General features: G+C 44.2%; 1 protein-coding gene across 1 annotated transcript in view; it reads right to left on the bottom strand.

Annotated features, from left to right (window-relative positions):
* LOC138468728 (extracellular calcium-sensing receptor-like) overlaps positions 1 to 25417 on the bottom strand; it is a 146301-nt gene that overhangs the window by 23978 nt on the left and 96906 nt on the right. The window contains exon 4 of the mRNA XM_069609024.1: positions 23174 to 23401. Coding sequence (XP_069465125.1) covers positions 23174 to 23401 — 228 coding nt within the window. The remainder of the gene's footprint in view (positions 1 to 23173; positions 23402 to 25417) is intronic.

Below are 25417 nucleotides of genomic sequence, written 5' to 3'. Positions count from 1 at the left end.
GCGTACAGCGAAGACACCGCTGCTAGGCACTGCATACTGATATAGCGGGCGCCATTTTGGAATGGGAAAAAAATAGTAGCGCTGAAAAACCCGAATGTACAAGACAAACAGGGCATTAAGCACGTATTATTAACAAGGGTTTAATATTGTAACTTCCAAGGAAATTAGGTGAATTAAAAACAGTATGTTGGTGGACGTTGCCATGGCAACCGGGTATTCTAACTTCCAAGGAAATTAGTTGAATTAAAAACAGTATGTTGGTGGACGTTGCCATGGCAACCGGGTCGTGTTGTCAAGTCTGTACGACAGGAGTGAGGCCAGCAAGCTCTAGGTGTGTTGGTCATGTCATGTCACTAGGATGACCAAAGGTGGCTGGATGGACATGAAACTAAAAAGGGTGCTCAATGTCTTAAAAGGACGTAATGGCAACGTGCCTGGTAATCGTCCTGATAACTACTGGTATGTCTATTAGCTCCTATATATAGGGCACCGAGGTAATGATTCGGCATGAACAACATGTGGAAAAATGATGCATATCACAGGGTCATTTAACCTGCTAGTATATATCAATCTATTGAGGGCCAACATTCATATGTACCATTATTTAAATACACATTGCCGTGGTGAATCAATAGCATAGAAAAACATGATAATTCATAAAACCACATTTGGAACAATCCCCTAAGAATTCAGTCCTGATCGAGTAAATCATAACAGAGAGAAAGTCTGAATCAAACAGTTTGGCTTCTTACATTGGGTTCGTGGAGGCGTCTAGGTGTATACAATAGACACACTACCGAGTCATGAATGTCAGCGTAAACAAAAACTCCATCTTACATGAAAGATTTCCATTCTACGGAAATATTAAGACCGGTTTTGACCGTGTCTAGTATGTGCACCCAACGTTGCTCCAGCTGGGTGAGGGCTCTATTTTGGTCTCCTCCTCTAACATTTGGTTCAAGTTTTTGGATAAGGAACCATCTAAGGTCCACGTCCTTGTGTTTAAAAAGGCAGAAATGATCCACAAGTGGTTTGTCTGGAACACTGTTCTGGATACAGGAGCGATGTTCGGAGATACGCATTTTCATGGGGCGGATAGTCTTGCTCACATATAAGAGGCCGCATGGGCACTCGATGATGTAGATGACTCCTTTCGAGTTACAATTCGTGTATGTTTTTAAAGTCCATTTCAAGTTCTTTTTTCTGTAGGGTTAAAGGACATACCACACAATGGCCACATTTGTAGTGTCCCACTATAGCCGGTAGGTTCCATAATGTGTTTTCAATCGGTCGTGTCGGTTCCACAAAAGTATGGACAAGGGTGTCCCTCAGATTCGTATTCTTTTTGTATGCAAAACACAGGACTTTGCTGAGCGTCCCTTCTTGTTTGACCAGATGCCAGTTTTTCTTGACCACTTTTTGGATAATGTCACTTAAAGGGCTGAATGTGGTGACACAAATCAATCTGTCTAGTTCTTTTTTAGGTTAGGTCTCGAGGCAGATTTCCCTGGGGGTGTATGTTGCTCTCTTCTTGGCATCCCTTATGGCTTTGCAGGGGTATCCTCTTTCAGTCAATCTTTTGTGTAGATCTTCTGCATGTTTTTTCAACTTGTCGACCTCGGTACAGTTCCTTCGAATTCTCAAAAATTGTCCATAAGGTAAGTTGTATTTTAGACTGTGTGGGTGGTAACTGAGAAAGTGAAGTAAACTATTCTGATCTGTCGGCTTGCGGAATAGTTCCGTCTTGAGTTGGTCTCCTGTACTGTATATGTGTAAATCTAGAAAATCGATCTGGTGGTGGTCCCACTGTATGGTGAACTTGATGAATTGGTTGTCCTGGTTGATCCAACGGTCAAAGTCCAGAAGAGTGGCTGATGTGCCATTCCAGATCAGGATCATGCCATCAATGTAACGTTACCAAAGGGCAATATGGCCGGGAAAGGGATTGTCCACACAGTAGATGTTGTCCTTTTCATACTGAGCCATATAGAGGTTAGCAATATCGGGGGCAAAGGAAGCCCCCATGCTAACTCCTTGTATCTGTTTATAAATCTGCTTGTGGAAGAGGAAGTGATTTTCTGACATCACTAGCCTGGTACACTCCAAGATGAAATTGGTAGGAGTCGTGGTGGTGTCGTTTCTCTGGTCTAGGACCAGACGGATGGCCTCTAGGCCTTCAGCTTGGGGGATGGAGGTGTAAAGAGCCTCAACATCCACAGTGACAAGGAGGCTATTCTGCTGTAGATCGACATGATTGAGTAGATAGATGGTACTGGTAGTGTCCTTAAGGTAGGATGGCATCTTGATGACGAAAGGTTTAAGGAAAAAATCAGTGTACAAGGACAATGCTTCTAAAAGGGAATCACACGCGGACATGATGGGTCTACCAGGAGCGTGAGTGGCGTTCTTGTGAATCTTGGGCAAGATGTAAAAGGCTGGAGTCCGGGGGTGTGTTTTGTTGAGGAAACGTTGTTCATCCTTGCAGATCTAGCCTTCCTCAACAGCGTGTTTTGTGAGGCTTTTGATTCCTTCTTGTAGAGTAGAGGTGGGATTATGATTAAGTGGTCTGTAGGCTTTTTGGTTCTCGAGCAGGTGTAAACATTCCTTATCATAATCTGAGGTGTCTATGATAACAATACCCCCACCTTTGTTCGCCGGTTTTATGGTAATGCTAGTGTCTAGGCGTAGGGTCTCTAAAGCTCTTCTTTCTTCTTTTTCCAGGTTGTCTCTGTAAAAATTTTGTTTATGGAATCCAGTCATCACCGTCTTCAAAACTGTTTTTTCAAAGGCCTCAATTTCACTGGGGATGGTGTGTGGAGGCGGGTAGAACGTGGTTTTTGGTTCCAAGCCAGTCGTGTTGTCTTTTTTATCTTGCTCTGCTCTTCCAGTTTGTCCTTGGTTAGATGGTAGATAGACCTCGAAGAAAAATTTAAGTCGGATGTTTCTAAAAAATCTATGTAGTTCCAGTTCAGTCTTAAATGGTTGTGCATTTTGGGCAGGTACAAACGAAAGGCCTTTACCACGGAGTCTTTCTTCAGCTACCGTGATTAGGCGTTTGGATATGTTGAAGATGGGTAAACCCGCCTGTTGTCCCTGATTTTGATACCATTGGCGGGTGTGCATCTGCTGATTCGATGGTGTTGGTCCATTTCCCATTAGGCTACCTACGTTACCTCCACCTGTGGTTTGACTCTCGTCCCCATAGGTAAGCAATGTCGTTCTATTTATTTGATAGACATTCAGTGATTTGTATCACTCTCTATAGTCAATTTATATTGAGCCTCCCCTTATCAATGTCCTCCATTCCTGTTTCAGCACTTCCTGAACATCCTGACCACACTATCTTCCCTTTGTCCCAATGAAGGCCCTAGAAAGAAAGGGCACACCTAGCTCAGTTATAGGACCGAAACACCTGGTGTAGACGCTTTTCACCAATACACAACATTACCAATGTCAACTGTTTGTTCCCATGTAGCTATGCACTACTGACCTGTTTGTTTATTTGTTCACTCTTTGTACGACGCCTGTCGTCTACTCTCAGTAGCGACAGTAGTGATTGCATTATGTTTGTCCAACAATATTATTATGCAAGAACAGTATCTTGCTTCCGTTTTGTACTGATAATGGAAATTATGTTTGCTTATGTGCGTGTTCTTTAATATGATGTTCAGGATGTAAAATACAGAAATTTAAATTCTATCCAAATATAAAACTTTTGGAAACTTCTAATGTGATTCTATACACATGTATGTGCTGTTTTCTTTGGAATGAAACAGAAGGGAGGAGTTGTCATAGTAAGTTTGTTTCCAACCCATTCATTTTTGTTCTAGCAACTTAAGACTTCCTGGGCAGAATAGGGTTGCACCCACCAGGAGCCCTTTTTGATACAATTTAGCCCTGTGGGGAAGACACACACAGAAAGAGCAGGGCACAGTGCCCTTGTGGGTTTTTCACACTTCTTCCGAGGGGTGGGCACAATTCACTCCGCAGAGAAAGTGGAACATGCTGGGCAACATTCTCCCACTTTGACAATGTCACCCAAAGAGCGAAATTGGCCATTTGAAATACCTCTGTCGACTTATTATTGCGCAATCCACACTGATGGGTTTCAGTACCTGCTTAACGCGGGATGGCAATTAAGGGCATTTGCCAACGCACTCAAGAAGCACAGGACACCCTCTTACCAGCGACATGCCATACTCACTCATTCAGATCACGAATTGGCATTTATCTGGGGTCATGTAAAATGTATTTATTTATTTATTACATGTGTAGCATCACGCAAAACCCCAAGCATCAAGGCGCAAAGTAAACTGCATGGAGTGGACCACTTCCATTGGCGCAAATTTTTACTTTTCTGCCACAAAATGGAAGATTTTAGCATAAAAGGCAGGTGAAATCACATTGCATTTCCACTTTGGAACAGTATAAATACCTCACACAATCAGCGATTGCTGGCGGAATTGACAATGGCTTCCTATGGACTCCGCCCGCTTTTACCAGGTTTCATTTCCAAGCAGATCCCAGAGGAATCCCTTTCCTTATTTCCCGCATGAGAATCCATGCTGGCATTAAGGCTGCATTTGTCTGGTGGAGTGGGAAATACAGGGGGTCCTGGTGTGTCCACTCAGCTCCCACACTCCTCCCAGAAAATGCACGAAAATCTGGCTAATTGGAAAAAGCGACAGTAATAGTGTTTACACCACCTTTACTGAACCAATTGACCGGGAAATTGCTGTGGTGCATTGGAAGCAGAATGCATTCACTCTGCCTATTATCCCACTGGAAGATTAAGCCAGGTGCTGAACACAGGTTTTACGTATTTCTGTGCACAATCTGCATTTGGAGAATTAACTAACTGAGCTACCTCACAAATGATATCTCCTCTGGGGCTTTACCGTCTTAACCCCTTAAATGCCTTGGGTATTTCCCCCCAGTGCTAAGGCCTTTTTTGGTGATTTCGGTATGTCGCCATTCAATCCCTTGTAACTTCTTTGTTACATGAGATATCTCGGCCAAAGTTGGCCCCTTTTTTTCCCACATGTAGGGGGTCATAACGCCACCCAGGAATCCTAGTTTGCTGTAGAGGGGTGAGAGAAAATAACCAAAAAGGAGAACATTTTTTTTTCTCCAGAAAATGCCAATAAAATGTTGTACAAAGAAGCATGTGGTGTTTTCCTTGTAAGAGCTAGGAACAAATGGTTTGCTGTGCTGGATTTTCCATTTTCCAGGCTTTCAAGAACAGTTTGAGTGGAAGCCAAAATAACATATTTTGATATGCTAATCAGCCGTTTTGTGAGTGGTAGGCGATTTTCGTGTTTTTTGTCCAATAAGACATGCGTGGACGGGATGGAAGAAAAGGGTAGGAAAGCTGAATGGGAAGCTAGAAAGGCATACATTTCTGAAAAGTAGACAATATTTAGGAAGGGGTGATTTGCACAGGTCAGGCAACAACTATGTAGGGAAAGATTCCATAGTTTGGGGGGAAATCGGGAAAATGACAGAAAAAAACACAATTTCCGCACATTTCACTCTGGTCACACACCGAAACACGCAGCCAACAACACATGGCCTACCTTCCCACAGGTTTCCCGATGAAAACGGTACCTCACATGTGTGGGTGCACCTACCTGGGTGCAAAGGGAAAAGCCTAAAACACTGGTAACCCCAAGTCTTTTCACACAGCAGACTTTCAGGAATTTTGCTCATGTGAACAACCTACAGATTTGGGCCTAGGGTGTCGAAGCCACGAAGGAAAACATGGAAACCCATGCATTTCCGAAAAGACACCCGTTGGATTCCACAGAGGTTTGACTTGCGCAAATCGCCCCATAATTTATGACCCACAATGCTTGACAAAATCTGAAATTTAGTGGAAAAAATACAATTTTCAGTTTGTCTGAGATTGTGGGTAACACATTCTGGGGCAATTTGCGCAAGTCAGACCTCCCACGGGTGTCCTCTTTTTGGAAATGCATGGGGTTCTCTGTTTTCCTTGGTGGCTTGGACTCCCTAGTCCAAAATCTGTATGTATTCCACATGAGCAAAATCTGATCTGCCATAAGGCTTGGGGTTACCAGTGGGTTAGCCTTTTCCCTTTGCGCCCAGGTAGGTGTACCCACACATGTGAGGTACTGTTTCTCTCGGGACACCTGTGGGAATGCAGGATGGTAGGACATGTGTTGTTGGCGGCGTGTTTCAGTGGGTGGCCAGAGTGAAATGTCTGAAAATTGTGTTTTTTTCCACTAAATTTCAGAGACATTTCCCTCTGCCCACCCACGAATCACGCTGCCAACAACAGATGTCCTACCTTCCCGCGTACCCACAGGTGTCCCGATGAAAACAGTACCTCACATGTGTGGATCCACCTACCTCAGCGCAAAGGGAAAAGGCCAACCCACTGATAACCCCAAGCCTTTCGGCAAAGCAGATTTTGCTCATGTGGACAACCTACAGATTTGGGCCTAGGGTGTCGAAGCCACAAAGGAAAAACAGAGAACCCCATGCATTTCCTAAAAGAAGACACTCGTGGGCACCCCCCTTTCCACTTAAAACATCCATGGTGCTTCAATGGCCCCCTACATCCACCCAAAACAAGTTATAATTTGTTTTATTTTTGTTTTGCCCCTTTCCTAGGAGCAGATGGGCACATGTGTGTGGCCATCTGCCCCCCAGGGGGGCAAAACGTACTGCCCCAGCTTGGGGGGTGGCTCTGCCAATATTCGCAGTGGCCCTCTCCCCCCACCCCAAATGGATGGGGCATCTCATGTACCCCTTCCTAGGGACAGAAATCTGACCCCAGGGAAGGCTACATAAGGTGCCCCCATCCACTTGGGGTGGGGGGAGAGGGCCACCCACCCTTTCAAACATAAAAAATCCTGGTGGTCTACTGGGCCCCCACCCAAAACAAGTTAATATATATATATATATATATATATATATATATATATATATATATATATATATATATATATATATATATCAATATATATATATATATATATATATATATATTTATTTTTTTATTTTTTTTTGCCCTTACCTAGGGGCAGATGGGCACATGTGTGTGGCCATCTGCCCCCAGGGGGGTGTCAAAACGTACTGCCCCAGGCTTGGGAGGGGTGGCTCTGCAAATATTTGCAGTGACCTCTCCCCCCTCTCCCCAAATGGATGGAAGGCATCTCATGTACCCCTTCCTAGGGGCAGATATCTGCCCCCAGGGAGGGCTACATAAGGTGACCCCCATCCACTTAGGGTGGTAGGGAGAGGGCTACCCCCCTTGCAAAAATCCCTGGTGGCTAGTGGTCCCACCTGCACCCACCCCACCCAAAACTACGTTTTAAAAAAAAGAATCTTTTTTTTGTTTGCCCCCCCTTCCCTGGGGGCAGATGATCACCCATCTTCCCCCAGGGTATTGCCCCCATGCTTTCGGGGCAAGGGGGGAAAGGGCAGCTTACATAGTAAGCAGCCCCTCCCCTCACTTCAAAAACAGATCCCTGCACGACACACCAAACACATATTCTGGGGGGGATAAAGGACAAATTGTGGGGGGGATTTGTCCCCCCTATCCCTCCCATGTCCTACGCCCATGCCCAGATGGTCATCGACCAACTCACGTCTGACAACAACGTCTCCACAAGGCACACACGTCTTCAATACGACATGCTTGCTATTCACCATGCAGCGTAATCAGCCATCCCAGAAGAAAGAGTCCACTGACAATCGTTTGTGACATTTCTCCCTCGCCTGCCCTGCTCAAATAACTCCATGTATTCTTGATGCCACCAGATCGCCACCCTTTACCCATAATGTTGGCAAAGGTCATCCGCAGGCCATAGTATGCCCGCAAGATGTCACCAAGGCTGAGACCTTATTACCTACTGAGATTGTATTTCAGGATGTTTATGCAGTGAGTGTAGTTAGTTCTGGTCGGTCTAGTCGATACTTTTCTGGTGAATTTACTTGTTAAATATTTAGGGGCTGCGTTGTTGAGGCACTTGTGGGTGATCATGAGAGTTCTAAAGGTGATCCTATCTTGGATAGGGAGGCAGTTGGTGTTTCGTTGTGTATGTGAGATGTGGTTGTCTCTCAGGATATTAAGGGCACATCTGAACGTGTTATTTTGCAGGGCTTGTAGCTTGTGGAGATTCTTTTGGCTGGTGCCCAGATAGAGCATATTACAATAGTCCAGTTATAACAATATAAGAGCTTGCCAGGGTGATGCAGGTGCTGGGAGTCAAGAAAGGTCTGTAGGCATTTATCAGTTTTGCTGTGTAGGCATTTGAGGATGAGGTGCCATTGACTTGTCTTTGAAGGGTTAAGGCCAAGTCTAGGTAAAAACCTAGGGTTTTGGCATCTTTGTCTACTGTGATGAGGTTGCCGTCAATGTTAAAGGAGGAGTATTTTGGGCCTAGTTTATTGAGTCTTAACTTCGAATCGATGAGTAGGAGTTTGGTTTTGTTGACATTAAGACTAAGGACTTGGTAGGCCATCCAGGTATGTATTTCACTGAAAATTTCATTTAGGTAGGTGGAGTCTGATTGGTAGTCGCCTGATAGAGTGATTAATATTTGTCTGTCGTCCGCCTAGTTTGGGTATGATATTTCAAGCTCATCTAGATGGTCGAATAGGAGCTTGGTGAATATATTGTAGATGGTGGAGGATACACACGAGCCCCTTTGGACTCCGCATGTGATAGGGGAAGGGGTAGCTGCAGCGATAGAGGAGAGAAAACCCTCATGGATCTATCAACCAAGAAGGAGTGGACTCAAGATGCACCTTTGCTGGAGAAGGAGGCGGCTGTAGTGAGGTGGTTCGTTAGGATATTGTGGTCGACTAAATCGAATGCTGCCGATAAGTCTAATAGTAAGAGTAGAGCAGGTTTTCCATTATCCCTAGCCTCAACCATTTGGATTTTTAGGTCCAAGAGGGCTGTTTCTGTCCCATGCTTAGCTCTGAAACCCGAATGTGTGAGGCCTAGGAGGTTGCTAGTTTCAAGATGGTTTTGAATTTGGATATATGCAGCTTTATCCAGAATTTATAGTAGAACAGCACACTGGTGATTGGCCTGAAATTGATGGGGATATTTGGATCAATCTTAGGTTTTTTGATGAGAGGCATGACCCAAGCGTCTTTGAGGTTTTTAGGGACCGTACAGGAGGCAAAGGCCGCATTTATAAAGCAGGTGATAATAGGGGGAAACTTTTTTGCTCCTTCTTTTATGATAGAGGCAGGGCAAATGTCACCTTGGCATCTAGATGGTTTAAGACTCCTGATGATGGCTTCAACTTCTAGTGTGGTGACAGAGGAGAATTCAAATGCTTTGATAGTTTTAGACAGTGACGCAGTTTGGGTGCTTGGATTAGTCAGAATAGTGTTTGAGTTTTAAGTTTCACCGTGGTGGTTAGGCTTGATCTTTTCGCTTTGATTTCCGATTGCAATAGGGTGATTTTATTGAGTAGGGCCTTTTGGATGCTAGTGCACCAAGGGGCATCCTTTTTGCAAGAGTCCGGAAGGGTGCAGGGAGATTCAAGTTCTTTAAGGATCGTAAAAAGCTCCTTAGTGCTAGATTCAGCGATTTAGATTCTAGTATTGTAATTTAACCTTTTTGTTTCCAAGATGGCCATTTTATAGGTAGTGGAGGCGGTTGTGAATTTAACCTTGTTCTGCATGGAGTTTTTTTTTCTCCAGGAATCCTTTGTGTCTCTTTTGGCTTTGCGAAGTGTTTTTACTTCTTAGGTGAACCATTTGTTAAGGTGTGCTCGGGGTTTAGCTTTCCTTGATTTAAGTGGGTTGTTTGGTCAAGGGACTTCAGTAGACTTTGGTTTAATCTCAATCGTTCTATCGTTCGATAATTCTTTCAGAATTCTATGTTGATGTTTCCTGAGTTTTCGTTGTTTAGTGTCTGCAAACTTCATTGATCTCAGGTCTTTTCTCATTTTGGTTTGGAACAAATCCAGGGTTGGATTTTTTACATTTGGATAAAAAGTACTCTTTGGTTTCATTTCTAGAGATTCAAATGTCGTTGATCTCTCTTGTGTCGGTGGTATGGAATCAAAAAATAATTTAAATTTTATTTTCCTAATCAATTTAAATAGATTGACTTCTTCTTGAAACAAATTCGTATAGTTGGTTGGAACGAAGGATAATCCTAAACTCAGGAGATCCAATTGTTGTTTAGTGAACGTTTTGTTGGAGATATTTACAATCAAGTTTGAGTTTTCTTTTTGCTCCTTAATTTTCTTCCTTCCCCGTCGCGTTCGCCGTCTTCTAAAAAAGGGGCTGCGCCTGATTGATTCTCTTCACTCTGTGGTGTTGGGATAATTCCTGATGTTGTGGGTGGTGATGATGTTGGATGACTAGACGTTGGGTCTCTTCCTTCACTAGAGGCGTACCTTGAGGGATCTGTACTTTTACTACCTCTTGTTGGTGTTTTTGGAGCTGGTGTTCTGGGTTTGAAGTTTTGAAATTGCTGATTCTGTTGGTGATAATATTCCTGCCACTTATAGACTATATCCCTTGAGTAATCCAAAGTGTCTCTGTGGTATTTCCGGATTTTCCTCTGTTCGATATCTTTCTTATAGGCGTCTAATTTCTCATTAGTTTATGCCAAGATATTTTTAAGTTCTTCCACAGAAGTTAATGAGACTAACTGCTCTCTGAATCGCGTTACAACACAGGATTCTGGGAAACGTAGTGCCTCTCATTGTGAAGGCTAATTAGTTTCATTTAGGTGTTCTTTCCATTATCCCATAGTCAAAACAACATAATTCAAATTGTCCTAATATAGTTCTCGCTAGGATCTTTGTTTATATATCCACATTTCACCAGTTTTGAACAGTTCTAAGTATGTAAAGGTCTATGCATATTGGCATGTTTTTTGGCTCCAAGTATTTTGTAAAATCAACAAAATTACCTCTTACCCAAAAATAGGTGTGCAGTCTCTCTCGCATATGTTCCATGAGCTATGGAGTCTCACCCACTCCATGGGCATCATCTTTTTACTGTGTGTCACACAGCACCTTCAGTGCAGTGACACAGGATTGTCTTTTCCGACTTCCCACTTTAAACTACATTTTTTGGGACTGACTACTGTCTCCCAGAACATGTAAAGTTGCCATTGACTTTACTCGTCTTTTTAAATGTACAGACCCAGTACAACCTATCTTTCAATAGAGTACTGGAGGGGTTAATAGTTATCCCCTTTTGTCTGATTCTCATGGGACATTTTATGTTCCCCTTTCTCTATCATTTGGCTGGTGGCAGTGGTATCTACCATTTTCATTCTACCGCAAGCTATGAAAATAGCCTCGGTAACGTTAGAGGCTATGGTAAGCCTCAAACTCTAACCCGCAGGACGCCTTTAATTTTTATTTGGTTCCGGTTGGGTTTATTAGCCATTTCTTTTTCTAAAGGTCTTTCTCGTGTTTTACTCTGCGCGCCAATCCAGGTTTGGTTCCTTTGTTCGTCGTCATTTGGCGGGCTTCTGCACAGAAGCCCTTATTAGGCGCCTGAGTATCTAGGTGGACAGGATGTGAGGGAGGGGTTCTACCATGGAGGCGGGGTCTGAATTGGGTGATGCCTGATGATGGGTGATGGGTTGCAGTAGGGAGAGCATGTTTTCTAATGTGATTAGTCGATTATTCCTTGTTAGAGCTGGCAAGGCTAGCAGGCCCTTAGAGGACGCTTGTTTGGTGTCATTGATTTCAAAGGAGATCACATTGTGGTCTGACCATGCACAAGGTGAATTAGCGAGGATTTTAGTATTGCAATTGAGTTCTACTACCCAGTCTAGAATTATGCCTTCGTAGTGTGTTGGGTCAGCAATCCGTAGCGAGAGACCCAATTCTAAGATGGTATTTTGGATGACTGAGGCATTAGTGTCAGAGTTGTCGTGGAGTCCAAGGTTTAAGTCGTCTAAGAGTAGGATTTGTGAATTAGGTTTTGTGTTTAGGGAGAGGAGGCAAGCTATGTCTCCTCAAAGGGGGATAGTGGACCTGGAGGAGGTCTATGTATGGAGTGAATGAGGAATGTCTGCTCTGATGAGAGCGGGTGTTTCACCGAGAGGAGTTCTCCTGAAGGGAAGCTGGTGCTATCTACTTCTCTGAGGGCTAGGGAGTTTTTAGCAATGATGGCTACTCCACCGCCCCTCTTAGTGATTCTATCGGATCTGATGATGTTGTATTCATCAGGGACTGTTAGCATAAGAGCAGGACCTGCTGTGGGGTAGAGGCATGTTTCGGTAATCTCACATCTAAATTGTTGGTGGTGATGAGGTCAGAGATTTCTAGGGTATGCGCAATTAAAGATCTAGCGCTGATAAGGGCCCCCTTGACTGTGGCTACTTCAGGTTGGGGAGGCACAGTAGGGGCATTTGGCGTGAGATTAGGGATGATAGGTAGTTGAAGTGATGATAGTTGGTGGTTGTGTTAGGTCTGTTGATCTTAGAGGTTTTGGATTGGGCACAGCACTTAGTGGCAGTGGTAAAGCTGGAGCCAAGTTTCCTATTTCTATGGGAAGTGGAGCAAGGTGAAAACAAGGTTTTGAGAATGGTATTCATGTTTGGGTTATAGGTGCAGGTCGGGTGAGGCGAAGCAATGCGGTACAGGGCACCTGGACCTGTTAAAGAAATGTAGGTGTGAGTGTACAACTCTTTAAAGGCACTAAGGTAGTACTCGTGCTCAGAAGGATCAAGAGGCCAATATGGAGGATGATGCAGTACATATAGAAAGTATAACAAAGGGTCACCATAGGGATGGACGGACAAAAGTTTTGGTTAACGTGCTGACATAGTGAGTATAACGGTGGAGTAATGTTAAGCAACACCAGAGTTAAATACCAATATGAGGTCGACTATGTTTAAATCACAGTATCCTGTATAAACATACTCAATATGCAGTAGTGATGTGAACTGTGTGTGCTATTCAAAATGACAAACAGTGCCGGGCTAACTAGGAGTAGCAGCATGTGTTGTCAAGCGAAAACTATGAATAATGACCTACCTACGCCTAACACTGCGCAGCCTAACCTGCCCATGTGTAACGCTGTTAATGATGACCTGCCTGTGTTTAATGTTTCTAATTATGATTTAGCCAATATATATCATGATATGTCAGTTGTCAGTGCCCCCATTGTGCCTTTGAGTCAAAGTACACCATTGCATGTCCTGCTGCGCCCAAATCCACCAAATGCCATTCTGCCTTCACCCCATACTATGAAGGATGACCTGTCTATGCCTAACACTAAACAGCCTGACCTGCCCATGCCCAACATTGTTAATGATGACCTGCCTATGCCTAATACCATGCCTAATGTTACCAATGATGACCTGCCTATGCCTAACTCTGTGATTACTGCTCTGCCTGAATCAAATTTTGATAGCTCTGTATTTAGTCCCTCCAATTATGCCCTACCCTTTGCTCCTCTTAAATGTGCCCTCATTAACGCCCGCTCCCTCCCGGCACATGCTCTTGATGTCCATGATCTAATTTCAAGCTGCGATACTGACATGCTAATATTTACTGAAACATGGCTCTCAGAGGTCTCCGGCCCAGCCCTTGCCCTCACCATCCCACCGGGATACAATATCTTTAGGCAAGACCACCCTCTTAAAAAAGGCGGAGGAGTAGCTCTTATTGCCAAGAATATGGCTGTAAGAAAGATGGAAGGGGGCCTTTGCCATAACTGTGAGTATCTTCCTCTTAAAGTTAAGGTTTCCCCTAACTGCACCATTGCACTCCATATTATTTATGGACCACCAGGGCCGGTCTCAGACTTCCAGGATGCCCTGATTCATGCTCTGTCTGATAACCTGAAGAAAACCTCCCAATCTATTCTATTGGGAGATCTCAATCTCGGCTTCAATGACTTGAACGACACCCAAGCAGCCTCCCATTGTAAAGCACTATCTACCTTAGGGTTCACTAACGCCGTCAGAGAACCCACCCATAATAAAGGTTGCACCCTTGATTAGGTTGCCTACCACAACTGTTCCCTCAAAGTCACGGACATCTCCCCTATCCCGTGGTCTGATCACCACTCCATTCATTTTGAACTTAATGCATCTAGGAGCTCAGTTAAACAACAAACCCCCTAACTTCAGCACAGGCTAGAAGCTTCCGCCAACTCACAAAGGAAAAGCTCACACCGAACCTCCTAGTACCGGCCCTTCAGGCCCCCTTCTCCAGTGACCAAGAAATTCTTGCCAATGCGTTCAAAACCGTCATCACTTATGCAGTTGATGCCATTGCTCCGCTCACCTTGAGAAAAAGCCAAGCGTTCCAATCATTCTAACTCCTGGTTTTCCCATGAACTGCTTGAGCTGCAGGCCAAGAAAAGGACAGCACTCTCCCATTGGAAAGCAAATCCAAATGACTCACCTAAGTTAGTTTTTAAGACTATCTCCAAAGAATATAAAACTGCCATTATCAAAGCAAAATCCTCCTCGTTCAACTCATGGATAGCAAATGCTAATTCAGGAACGAAGGAAATGTTTGCCATCTTCAGGGAGTTGGAAACCCCTACCACCCCCCGCCATCACTCCACAAAGATGAAGACTGGTGTAACACTATCCAAACTGCTATGTGGGACAAACTCAACACGCTCAAGAATAAAATCTTAGCCCCTCAACAGGCCCTTAGCCACCAAATATCTCAATCACAAAATAGCACTGCTGGTAATTCCCCCCTTTCGTGTTCAAGGACACGAGCAAACAAGAAGTTATCTCCCTCCTAAAATCAATAAAACCATCCTTCTGTAAAGGGAATGCATGCCCGGCTCAACTGATTAAAGATTGTGCCCTTCCCCTTGCCCCATTCCTCACAGCATTCATTAACGCCTCCTTGCAGTCAGGCCAAGTCCATACTGGCCTCAAGGAAGCATGGGTATGTTCTCTCCTCAAAAAGCCAACACTTGACCCAACGGTCCCAGGGAACTACAGAACCATTACAGCAGTCCCATTCCTTGGGACTAACAACTTGCCCGGCCTCTGGCAGTCAGGATTCTGCCCGGGGCACGCTACCAAAACTGCACTCCTAGAGTTACAAAATCAAACGGACGATTTCAGAGATGCAGGAAAACCTGCCCCCCTTTTGCTCCTTGATTTGTCTGCAGTGTTTGATTTGGAGGATCATAATACACTATGTCACCATCTCTCCTCCGCTGCCAATTTCTCCCCTACGGCTATTGCTTGGATCACCTTGTTTCTCCAGGCAAGGGTTATGAAAGTCTTCTCTGACTCAGCCTGTTCCCACCCAAGCTTCATAAAATGAGGAGTCCCACAGGGCTCCTGCATCTCACCCACCCTGTACAGCCTGTTTACCAAGCCTTTTTTCCACATCCTGGACGCTTTGGGCATCACATACACTATTTATGCTGATGATAGACAGGTCTTCATCCCTCTTACCGGTGACTATGAAGCCGATATGGCTACCGTCAAGTCCATATATTCCACCATCCAAAACTGGATGGCAGAAAACTGGTTATGCCTTAACAGTGACAAAACCGAGCTTCTGCTAATTGGATCTCCTGCCACCCTCAAGAAACTGGACAAACAATACAGTTCTTTTACAATTGACAACTTGCCAATCCCTGTATCGCAAGTTGTAAAGACACTGGGGGGGTCTACCTGGACTCTGACCTCTCTATGAACAGGCAGGTCAATGCCATTGCATCAACCTCAGCCTACCACTCTAAATTGATGAACGCAGCCAGACCCTTTCTATCAGAACAGAACTGTCTCACCATCGCAAGAGCAATAATTGGATCTAGGCTGGACTATTGCAATGCCCTCTTTTTGGGGACGTCCACTAAAAACCTTACCAAACTGCAGATAGGTTCCTACCAGACCCACAAGAATGTCTTATACTAATAGGATATCCGTTCTTAAATCCCTTAAAGTGCGGGCAGGAGGATCTAGTCTCCCAGTTTTAGCAGCGACGCACTGGAACTACTTCTCCCCCCAGGTTAGAAATGTTGAGTCACACTTAGCCTGCAGGAAATTAATTAAAACCATGTTGTTTAGCTAACTAATTACCTTCTTCACCACTTTTCCTATGAATACTGCATTCTCCAGACTGACTGTTTTTGTACCTTTCACTGTAACTGTAACATTCTCACTGTAACAAAGAGCCAAGTATCCCTATGTAACTAACTCAATATCATGTAACTAAGTAAATTTCATGCAACAGAGCCTCGATGCCCTTGGGCTGCTAGTGCGCTTTACAAATCCAAATAAATAAATAAATAAATAAATAAATAAATAAACAACGGCAGTGGCTGTAGTATTAGGAACTGAAATGGGGGTGATTTCAACCAAACAGCTGATGTAGGGGTTAGATTTGTGGGCTGCAAGCCTTGACATACTAACATTGTGTCAGGCGTATGAACAAATACGCTGTTTGTGGGTGCCGGTTGCAGAAAATAAAGCGTAGATTGAAAACTGCATTTGCAGGTGAGATTCAAAGCTGGTGCTGTGAGATTGCAAAAAAGGGGCATTCATGATAAATGCCTATTGCTCCGAGCAGAAAAGAGGAAGGTAGGAATATGTTACTTTATGGGGTGATGTACCGAATGCTGCCCAAAGGTCGCTTGGAAAATTACACAAGATGGGTGCAAGAAGGGCTGGTAGATTTGCGAAGGCTCTGTCACGTGTTGAAGTTAGAAATGACACAGGAAAGGGGCTGGAGCTTGAAGGAGGTGATAACTGATATCATCAGATAGGTGGGTACAAATGTTCAGAATCTATATGTGATATAGGAGAAAGGCAAGGTTCTGGAGAAGGCTTTATAATGGGGTGTCAGCTGGAAGGAGGGGATTTTGGCATGGGGTTTTGCAAAGCGCAGTAAGGTCACACAAGTGGGGAAAGAGCGCTATATAAATAACCAAATACAATACAATACAATAAAATATAATACATGGCTTGTGAACCTGAGTTTTTCCAAATGTTGTTTGGGGCTCTTTCTGGCTGGATTTGTGGCTGATCTTTGGCTTGCTGAAACTTGAAAACTGGGCTGAGATTTAACAGACTCTGATTTCTTGTAAGGACTTTGATTTTAGTTTCAGAATTTTGAAAGAGATCTGGGGCTTACCAGAAAGCATTTGCAAGCCTCTGTTTTCATCGAGTGGGAAAGCTGGGCCTTCTTGTTCTGCTCCGAGCATATTTCTACCTGTAGTAGACCCCGTACTTTGAGGCGTGACTTTGCCAAAATATACACTCACACCTATTTTGTCATTCATGTTTGCTTACATACCTGATGTCGCCCCTGTAGCATGAGGCGTGCCTTTACCAGATTGTTCACTCACACCTATTTTGTCATTCATGTTTGCTTACATACCTGTAGTAGCACCACGTATCATGAGGCATGGCTCTGCCAGAATGTGTGCTAATACCTATTTTGTCATTCATGTTTGCTTACGTACCTGAAGTAGCCCCCATACCATGATGCGTGGCTTTGCCAGAATGTGTGCTTACACCTATTCTGTCATTCATGTTTGCTTACATACCTGAAGTAGCCCCCATACCATGAGGCGGGACTTCACTAGAGTGTGTTTTCAAGATACAACCCTATGTTTGTGACCCTTGGCATGGTCCCACACCTTATGGACTTTGCTGTTTACTTACTGTATTTATGTATTCATTGCTATTTACTGTCTTTGACTAATACCTCTCACAATTCCTGTCAAGTGGCATGGTACCTTTGGGTCTATGCGCTATACAAATGTATGAATAAATAAATAAATAATACATACATCAAAGGCCTTGAAAGCTGCAGGGAGCCGTCTTTGAGATTATATCTGTTGGCAGCTGACAGTGAGAAAGCGTTATACTGTGTGTGTGGTTTGTGTGGTTGTGCAGAGCCAGTGACTGAGATTCCGTCTGCGGGAAGGTGGGGCAGCTGCCAAATGGAGCTCAGACTGCAGCCAGGTCTGAAGTGCTGGGTTCACCAAAGTCTCAAGTGAAGTAAAGTGAGTATTATTAGGGACAATATTAACTTCAATCTCTTGCAGGGATAATGTGGCCATGTCAAACTGACCCAAAATGCATAGCTCCCTTTATTTCTAAAGTACCCAATGATGTAGCTTGTTGCCTGAATCAAAATTGGTTATTGGGGATGGTATGTGATGCAGGGAGTTCATTATATCTAATCTTATACTAACTTGACCTAAGCTAACGGACAAGGAGTAAATGGGGATTGGAGCTATATCTATAGTGCATTTGCCTTCATAGTCAAAGTGCAGATAAGGTATCTTCTAATCTCTTTCCTAACTCAATAATAAGCGGAGGTGGGCACAGCTAAGGCCGTGTTCACTCAATATTAATACATGTCAGTTTGGGTTGTTCCAGAACCTGAAAGAAATGTGTCATTGTGGAATTGCATGTTTTGTTTTCCCTTCTCTCCAACACCATGCACTGATGAAATTAAGTGTTGCTTGTTCATACATATCACCAATGCGAAAGTCTGAAATGTGTGTCTCTTGTTGCTACAAAGGTAAACAGTTTTCACCTAAAATAGTAAGGCTATGAGCATCTCTGGTGGTTTTGCTATTTTGTGGCCTGCTCAATTCATGGTATAAAGTGTTACTGGAATCTGGTGTGTGCCTGCCACAGTACTAAGTCTTCTGGTGTCTAGCCAAAGAGCCCAACTGTGATGAATATATCTACGAAAACACAGTGATGTCCTCATAATTTTCTGAAGTGCAAGCAATGCATGGTAATCTGGACAGACCCGGGATCCAATTAATTGCACTTAGCAACACAAGCAATTGTTAATCATCTAAAAAGTCCTGGTTAATAAAAAGGTATGCATTTTATAAATCAAAAAATAAAAAGTGACCTCCAAAAGGGTTGTTAGTCAGTAAATAATGCATTCATGGTCATGACAGCATTTGTTATGGAAAATCTTGCAGTTTTCATTTTGGTCTCTTAATAATTGTACTGAGAGGCTAGTAGTTTTGTTTTTAAATATTTGGTACATAGAGATACATAGTCTACAAACGCTATTTATGGAAACATTAGGAATAAAAGTACCTTGACACTAAAAGATGTGTTTTTAATAAAACTGCGAGAGTGGACAGACCCTACAATGATTCCTTATTGGAATTCAGGAAGGACATACACTTCCTTAGCACTTAAGGGGTACACACGTTGAGACCATACTTTGCCTCATTGAGCCCAACCACAGTGTCAGGTAAGACTTCAAGTTCAAAGCCATTCTCTTGCTGATCGAACCGTATCCAGCTGATTTGGCAAATCCACACATTTCAGCTGAATATACCTGATTCATCAACTTTCAAGTTGCTCGTCAACACATTCACGCAATACCAACGTCAACCACCACCTGCAGTGGATCTATCCCCTGCCTTCGACACAGTCAACTATGCCATCCTACTCAATTGTCTGGGTATCTCTGGTCAGGCCCTAGCCTGGTTGACCTATTTTCTCTCAGATCGACTCTCACCGTTCCAACTTGGGTATTTCCTCTCTTCTATCTCTCCCTCTACATGTGTGTCCCCCAGGGGTCTAACCTCTCCCCCTTGCTCTTTAACCGCTACCTGGCACCTCTGGCCCACTGTATCTGTACCTTCTGTTCTACCTTTCAGTGTTATATGGATGACACCCAGCTCTCCTTTAGGCTCCTCTCAGCCTCTTCAGCTCCTTTTTTCATACCTGACTGTCTGGCCGCAATTCAGGAATGGTGTGCCTCCAACAATCTCTGTCTTAATGCCAGTAAGACTGAGATCCTCCTCATTAAGACACCTGCTCCTGACTTCCCTCTCCCACTCTGGCCGCCCACCCTGGGCCCTCTACCTGCACCTTCCTGTGAGGCTAAGAACCTTGGTGTCATCTTTGACTCCACCCTCTCCTTCTCTCCTCACATCATTGATGTTACTAAGAAGTCGCACTGTCAGCAGCACCTCCTCAAAGGTATTCTTCCTTTTCTCACTTTCCTCCACTGTCTCCAGAGCCCTGGTCCTCTCTAGGCTGGACTACTGCAACAACCTCTTTCTAAATCTATCTGCCTCTACTCTTCGCCCTTTGCAACTAATCCAGAACAGGACTGCAAGACTTGTCCTTGGCCTCAAGCCCAGGAATCGTACCTCTCCAGCCCTGAAATCTCTCCACTGGCTCCCTGTGGCTGCAAGGATCAAGTTCACGACCCTCTGCATTGTCAACAAGGCTTTCTTGGGCCAGGGACCACACTACATCCAACTTTCTCTTCCTAAGCATCTTGCTTCTTGAGCCTTCCGCTCATTCACCTCCAAGTCTCTGAGAGTCAGACGCTTCTCCAGGCAGAGAGTGGGGGGTAGATCTCTGTCCTCTGCTGGTGTCTCGCTCTGGAACAGCCTCCCTGCCATTCTCAAACTTGAGCAGGACCACCTAAGGTTCCGGAAGCAACTCAAGACCTTCCTTATAGCTTCTGCTTTCTCTCTCACTCTCCCTTGCTGATGTCCCTGTCTGCTGCGCATACTAGTTACCTGGCCAACCACTGAACTTACGGGACCAGACTCCTGCACGACCAGTTGCCCTTGCACTGCCTCTGGGCAACTCAACCACTTAGGGACTGTATCTGCAAACCTTAAGTCCCCTGACTCTCTGCATTTATGAGCCACCTCCCTGGCAGCACTTAAGAGTTCCTTTGCACTTTCCCCTCTCCTCTCCACCACACCCCCCTTGGCAATTGCCCCCGACCTCCGCACCTGCACGATCTGTATGACACAAGGCCTAGTAAGACTGTTGTTTTGTCCTCCTTCTGTCTTCCCTTCTTTGTCTTGTCGTGCATAGAAACACTTGTGTACAGGCGTGTTATAAATGACTTATGTCATATTAATAATAGCTTGAAAGTAACCATTTATGTTTTACCATTTTATTAATGCGTGCCTACAATTTTCCTTCCTGCCGTATACTTCCAAGAATGTACAATATGTATTATATATATGGACCTACCCGGAATTATCAACGTGCTCTTCTTTACGGAGGTGAGTTTTTAGTATTTTGGTTGTTATCTGTGTTTGGGTAAACAACATAGAATTAAAAGAACCTTGCTTAGACATTCCTTTCAATGTATTATTTACTGAACTATTGTTGACTCCTTCTGCTGACTCACATCTCTGAAGAAGAAATCGTGCTCTCAATCCATGCTACAATTATAAGGGCGACGGAGGGATCCTATTTAATGTCTACCTGTTTTTCCTTTATGTATGACTGAAATACCTCTGAGCCATTTTGTGGTACACATTAGGGCACAGTATGCGGAAGTCTAAGCTTTCCCTTGTACTTCTTCTGCGAAGAATGGGATGTTATCTCACTCCTGTCCAGAGGGAGGTATCACTTGATCATTCAGTTTCAGATTTTCTTCCGCTTTAATGTGACCTTCTAGATCACAATTTGGTGAACCTCTGCTTAGAGTTGAAATTATACAGCAACATATTCTACGAACTTGCAGAGTGTGCTCAATTACTTGTTAAATAACCGTGGGGACAGAGCCGAGGTAAGAACCCGCCAGAATGGGCCTCATTATGACCCTGGCGGCCGCGGTTTGAATGGTGCCGGTAAGGTTCCGGCACGGTTCATTCCGGGCCACCACATTATGAGTTTGCTCGCGGGTGGTGGTATGCACATCTGGTCCTGCCAGACATGCATAGCGGCACCCGCGAGCAGACCAGGATGCTAACAGCGGACCCATCATTAACGGGTCCTTTGTTAGCATCCTCCCCGTTCCCATTGAGCGCTATGGGAATTGAAATGGGAATGGGGACGTACCGGGTCCGGGTCCTGAAAATGGGAATTACCGGGCCTGCAAAAGTCAGAATGGCCCGGTAATTCCCTTTTTTCGGTTCCCGGAAACGAGTTTGGAAGTAGCCATGCCGGTAATGACGGCATGGCTACCTCCAAACTCATAATGAGGCCCAATGAGTGGTGGGGCAATCCAGTGACTTGGCCATCACCAACAATGATGACCAGACTGTTGCCTACCGTTTGAGATCCATGGTGGTGCAGGATGGCATTGTGCAAGTGTGCATGCATAGACCCTAATGGAGCACTTTATTACTGTTTAATGCCCGATAATTTGTCTCCTCTAGAACTGGTCAAAATACTCCAAACCAGGCTTCCAAATCTGGACACAGTAATTCAAACTTGACTAGCAGCACTGGAGACAAAGAGTCAGATGAGGTCTCCAGGACTGAACTCAATTCTTCAGGTTTACCAGCTGTTTGATCGTATGACTGGTCATTCATTAACCAAAGAAACTCGCGTTAAAATAATGACGTGTCGAAACTGTTACATAATAGAAAATTGCAGGAGATCACAGATTCAATCAGGCCACAAGAGATGATCACCAATGGTAAATAATGACTCTATTATTAGTATGCCCCACCCCCCAACTATCCAAACATGCTGCTATAAGTCAACCTATGCATTCATTCACTATCCTCCAAACAACCTCAGAGTCCACACTTCTACTGTGTTCCGATTGTTGGGGTGTTTCATGAAGATTTCCTGAGCAAAATATGAATTACAAATGCATGAGATATTCATGAATTGTACATTAATCCCATGAGATGTATGAACTCAAGGACTGAACGAATTGGTTGAATTAAGCCCATTGCAAAACCTGTGTGGTCGGAACCTTGCCATTATTATCACCCATCTCTAGAATAATTTAATATACTTTCCTTTCCGTTTACATAATCATGTTTCATGTAAATATTAGTGGTTACAGCAAACATTGTGACAACAAAAGAACAAATGAGTTCACATTTCCTCATATTTCAACAATTCTCATCACATAGAGCACAACGCAATGGTGTCTATCACATGTCTGGGTGTTTTACAATTTGATGACATGTTTGGAGTAGGAAGGAACAAGAAACCGAGATGGAGTAGGTCTGTGAATACATAGGGATTTTACAAGGCCAATATAATTGAACAAATAAGGGGGAGAGGAAAAACTGCTACACCTAGCCTATCAGACTGAGGGGAGAGTGAGGGAGGGGAGTGAGAGGAGAACGAGGTGAAGCCAGTGGGATTTTGTTCACAGGGAGGAGTGGTGGGTAAAATCGGAACAGGTAAGTGCAGAATTGGGAACAGAAAGTGTAGTGGTATAGCCAACGAGGTTCTGCCTGCAGCATATCAGCTTTAGAGTAAATGCACCCCATTGTAGGTTATCCTTACCTGAGTGATCCCCGAAGCCCATAAGACCTTACTGGCATTGAAGATAAGGGTCTGTCCTTCAGGGGCGCTGGAGTCGTACTTGCCAACTATCACGTGCTTGAGGGAGCCCTCTGCGTTTTGTTGAAAATTGATAATGTCGTACTGAGCAGGAACTTCACCATTTTGATTGAAAAATACTTCACCACCTCCATTCTTTCTAAACCGAACATTCTTCAGATAATGTATGAGCTAGAAACAAAATGGACAAATACAGTTTTGGAACACACCTTGCCAATAGCAAGCTACTTTCACTTATTACTTTACAGAAAATGAAGAACTGATCACACCAACTTTAGTCACTCACAATGGGGTACACACTAGCTAGCCTGCAATGTTTAAAATGCTAACTTCTCTATGCCATCTTGTTTTTCCATCACTTTCTTTTATGAAGTGAGTCAGCACCTACAGGCAACTCCTTGCATTACACTACCGATAGAAACACAACAACATTAGCAAAATCAGCAGTTCTGGCTTTTCAGAACTGTTTCAGACACTGATTTTTCCTATCAGCTCAGGGAGCTTTGGTGCAAAGAGACAGGTCCTGATTCTAAGCAAAATCCACCCCAATGTGCCCTGGGAGTGGGTAGGAAGCAAAGTTTGCCTCTGCTATTGGAACACTCCTTCTTCACCTCAATGGACAGGAAGATCAACTCTTCTAAAAGAGGTCCAAGTTAACTCTTCCTTATGTCCTAGACGGTCCAAAAGTGAATGAAAAACGAGGTTGGACACTCCATTTTATTTTAGACGAGGGACCACAGGAGATTGTGGAAAGCAAGCATACCTAGATTGCCCTTTAGTGCAGTAATTGGAGGGGACAGGAAAGAAAGACAAGCCAGCCAAAAGACAAATAGAGGAACCCTTATCCCAACTTATCTGTGTTTCCTGGTTGTCCGAACACACCCCTTCTCAGCCTGCAACTTTAAATGATCTGTGTTGAGCAGCCCCTTTGTGTGATGCAGTCTTTTGTTATGTTAACAGAACTTATTAAGCGCAAATACCCCCAAAGGCATCATGGCACTGGTGGCATGAAAGGAGATTTTAATGATATGTCAGATTCTAGAATATTGTCGTTTTCAGTATCCAGTGCAAGTCAAGATAGTCAGCAGTCCCAAGTAGAGCAAGGGGAAGGTCATTCCAAGCTTTAGCAGCTGCCACAGAGAAGGCTTGCTCCCCTGATCGATGCCTGAACCGGGGAACCACTACAAGAAGAGCTGCCTGTGATCGGAGAGAGTGAGTGGGCACATAGTGCAAGAATTTAGCTTGCAGATATTCTGCCCCGAGGCCATGAAAAACCTGATGTAAAATGCACATGGCCTTAACAATGGAGACATATGGTCTCTGAAAAGGGGGGCGAAGAATAGATCTGGCAGCAGCATTCTGGAGTAGTTCTAGACGCTTGATGAAATAGCAAGGCTGTGCCAGATAGAGCGAATTGTAATTGTCCAGTACACTCAAAACCAAAGCTGCGACCACCGGGGCCTCACATGCTATGGGAAAGAATGGGAAGACCTTCCGGAGAATGAAGAGCAATTAGCTATTTGATGCCCTGCTCTCCTTTTTGTCTCGTTGGGAGATCCCAGGCCTGACAAGAGGGTGTTACTTTCCCTTCTACAGAGTCAAGTGATGCCCTTTTGTCTAATTCACAGGAATGCAAAGAGGCAGGATCATGGAATCCACACAGACTCCGAGGGATTTCTGAGCTCACAGGATTGAAACTTGTATGCTATAAATCAGATGTGGCTTTACTAATGATGTGAACCTTCAGCCACCAGACCCTTGTATGGCGTATGATTATAGAGTAAACTGTCACCTGGATAACGGTTCATGATAATTATGTAGGTTTAGAACAGATGTGCGTATCTTCCCTACACCCCCTGTGTTGCAGTGACATTGCTGTCCCATCCGCAGTCAAATTGGGCCCTGCAACCTTTCAGCCTGCTCTGTGCCACTGGAGAGCGGGTGCCACAGATCACGAGACTCATTCAGCAGGGCACACATGTTATCATGTATTTGGCATGGAGTTTGGCTAAAGGGAGGATCTGGTTAGCAGACCACCCTTTTTGAGCTAGAACTACCTGAATCATTTTATTAGTTATTAAACATCATAACAATCAGGGCTTCTACACTCTTGACATATGTGTATACTTGCCTCTGCGCGACCCTTCCTTTGTGTATGATGCTGAGTGCCTTTGTGTATGATTCGTG

Source organism: Ambystoma mexicanum, chromosome 1p (assembly GCF_040938575.1).
Source record: "Ambystoma mexicanum isolate Mex_15411 chromosome 1p, UKY_AmexF1_1, whole genome shotgun sequence".
In the NCBI taxonomy this organism is placed as follows: Eukaryota; Metazoa; Chordata; class Amphibia; order Caudata; family Ambystomatidae; genus Ambystoma; species Ambystoma mexicanum.
The sequence above is the reverse complement of the archived record's forward strand: the minus strand, read 5'-3'. Positions and strand labels throughout refer to the sequence as shown.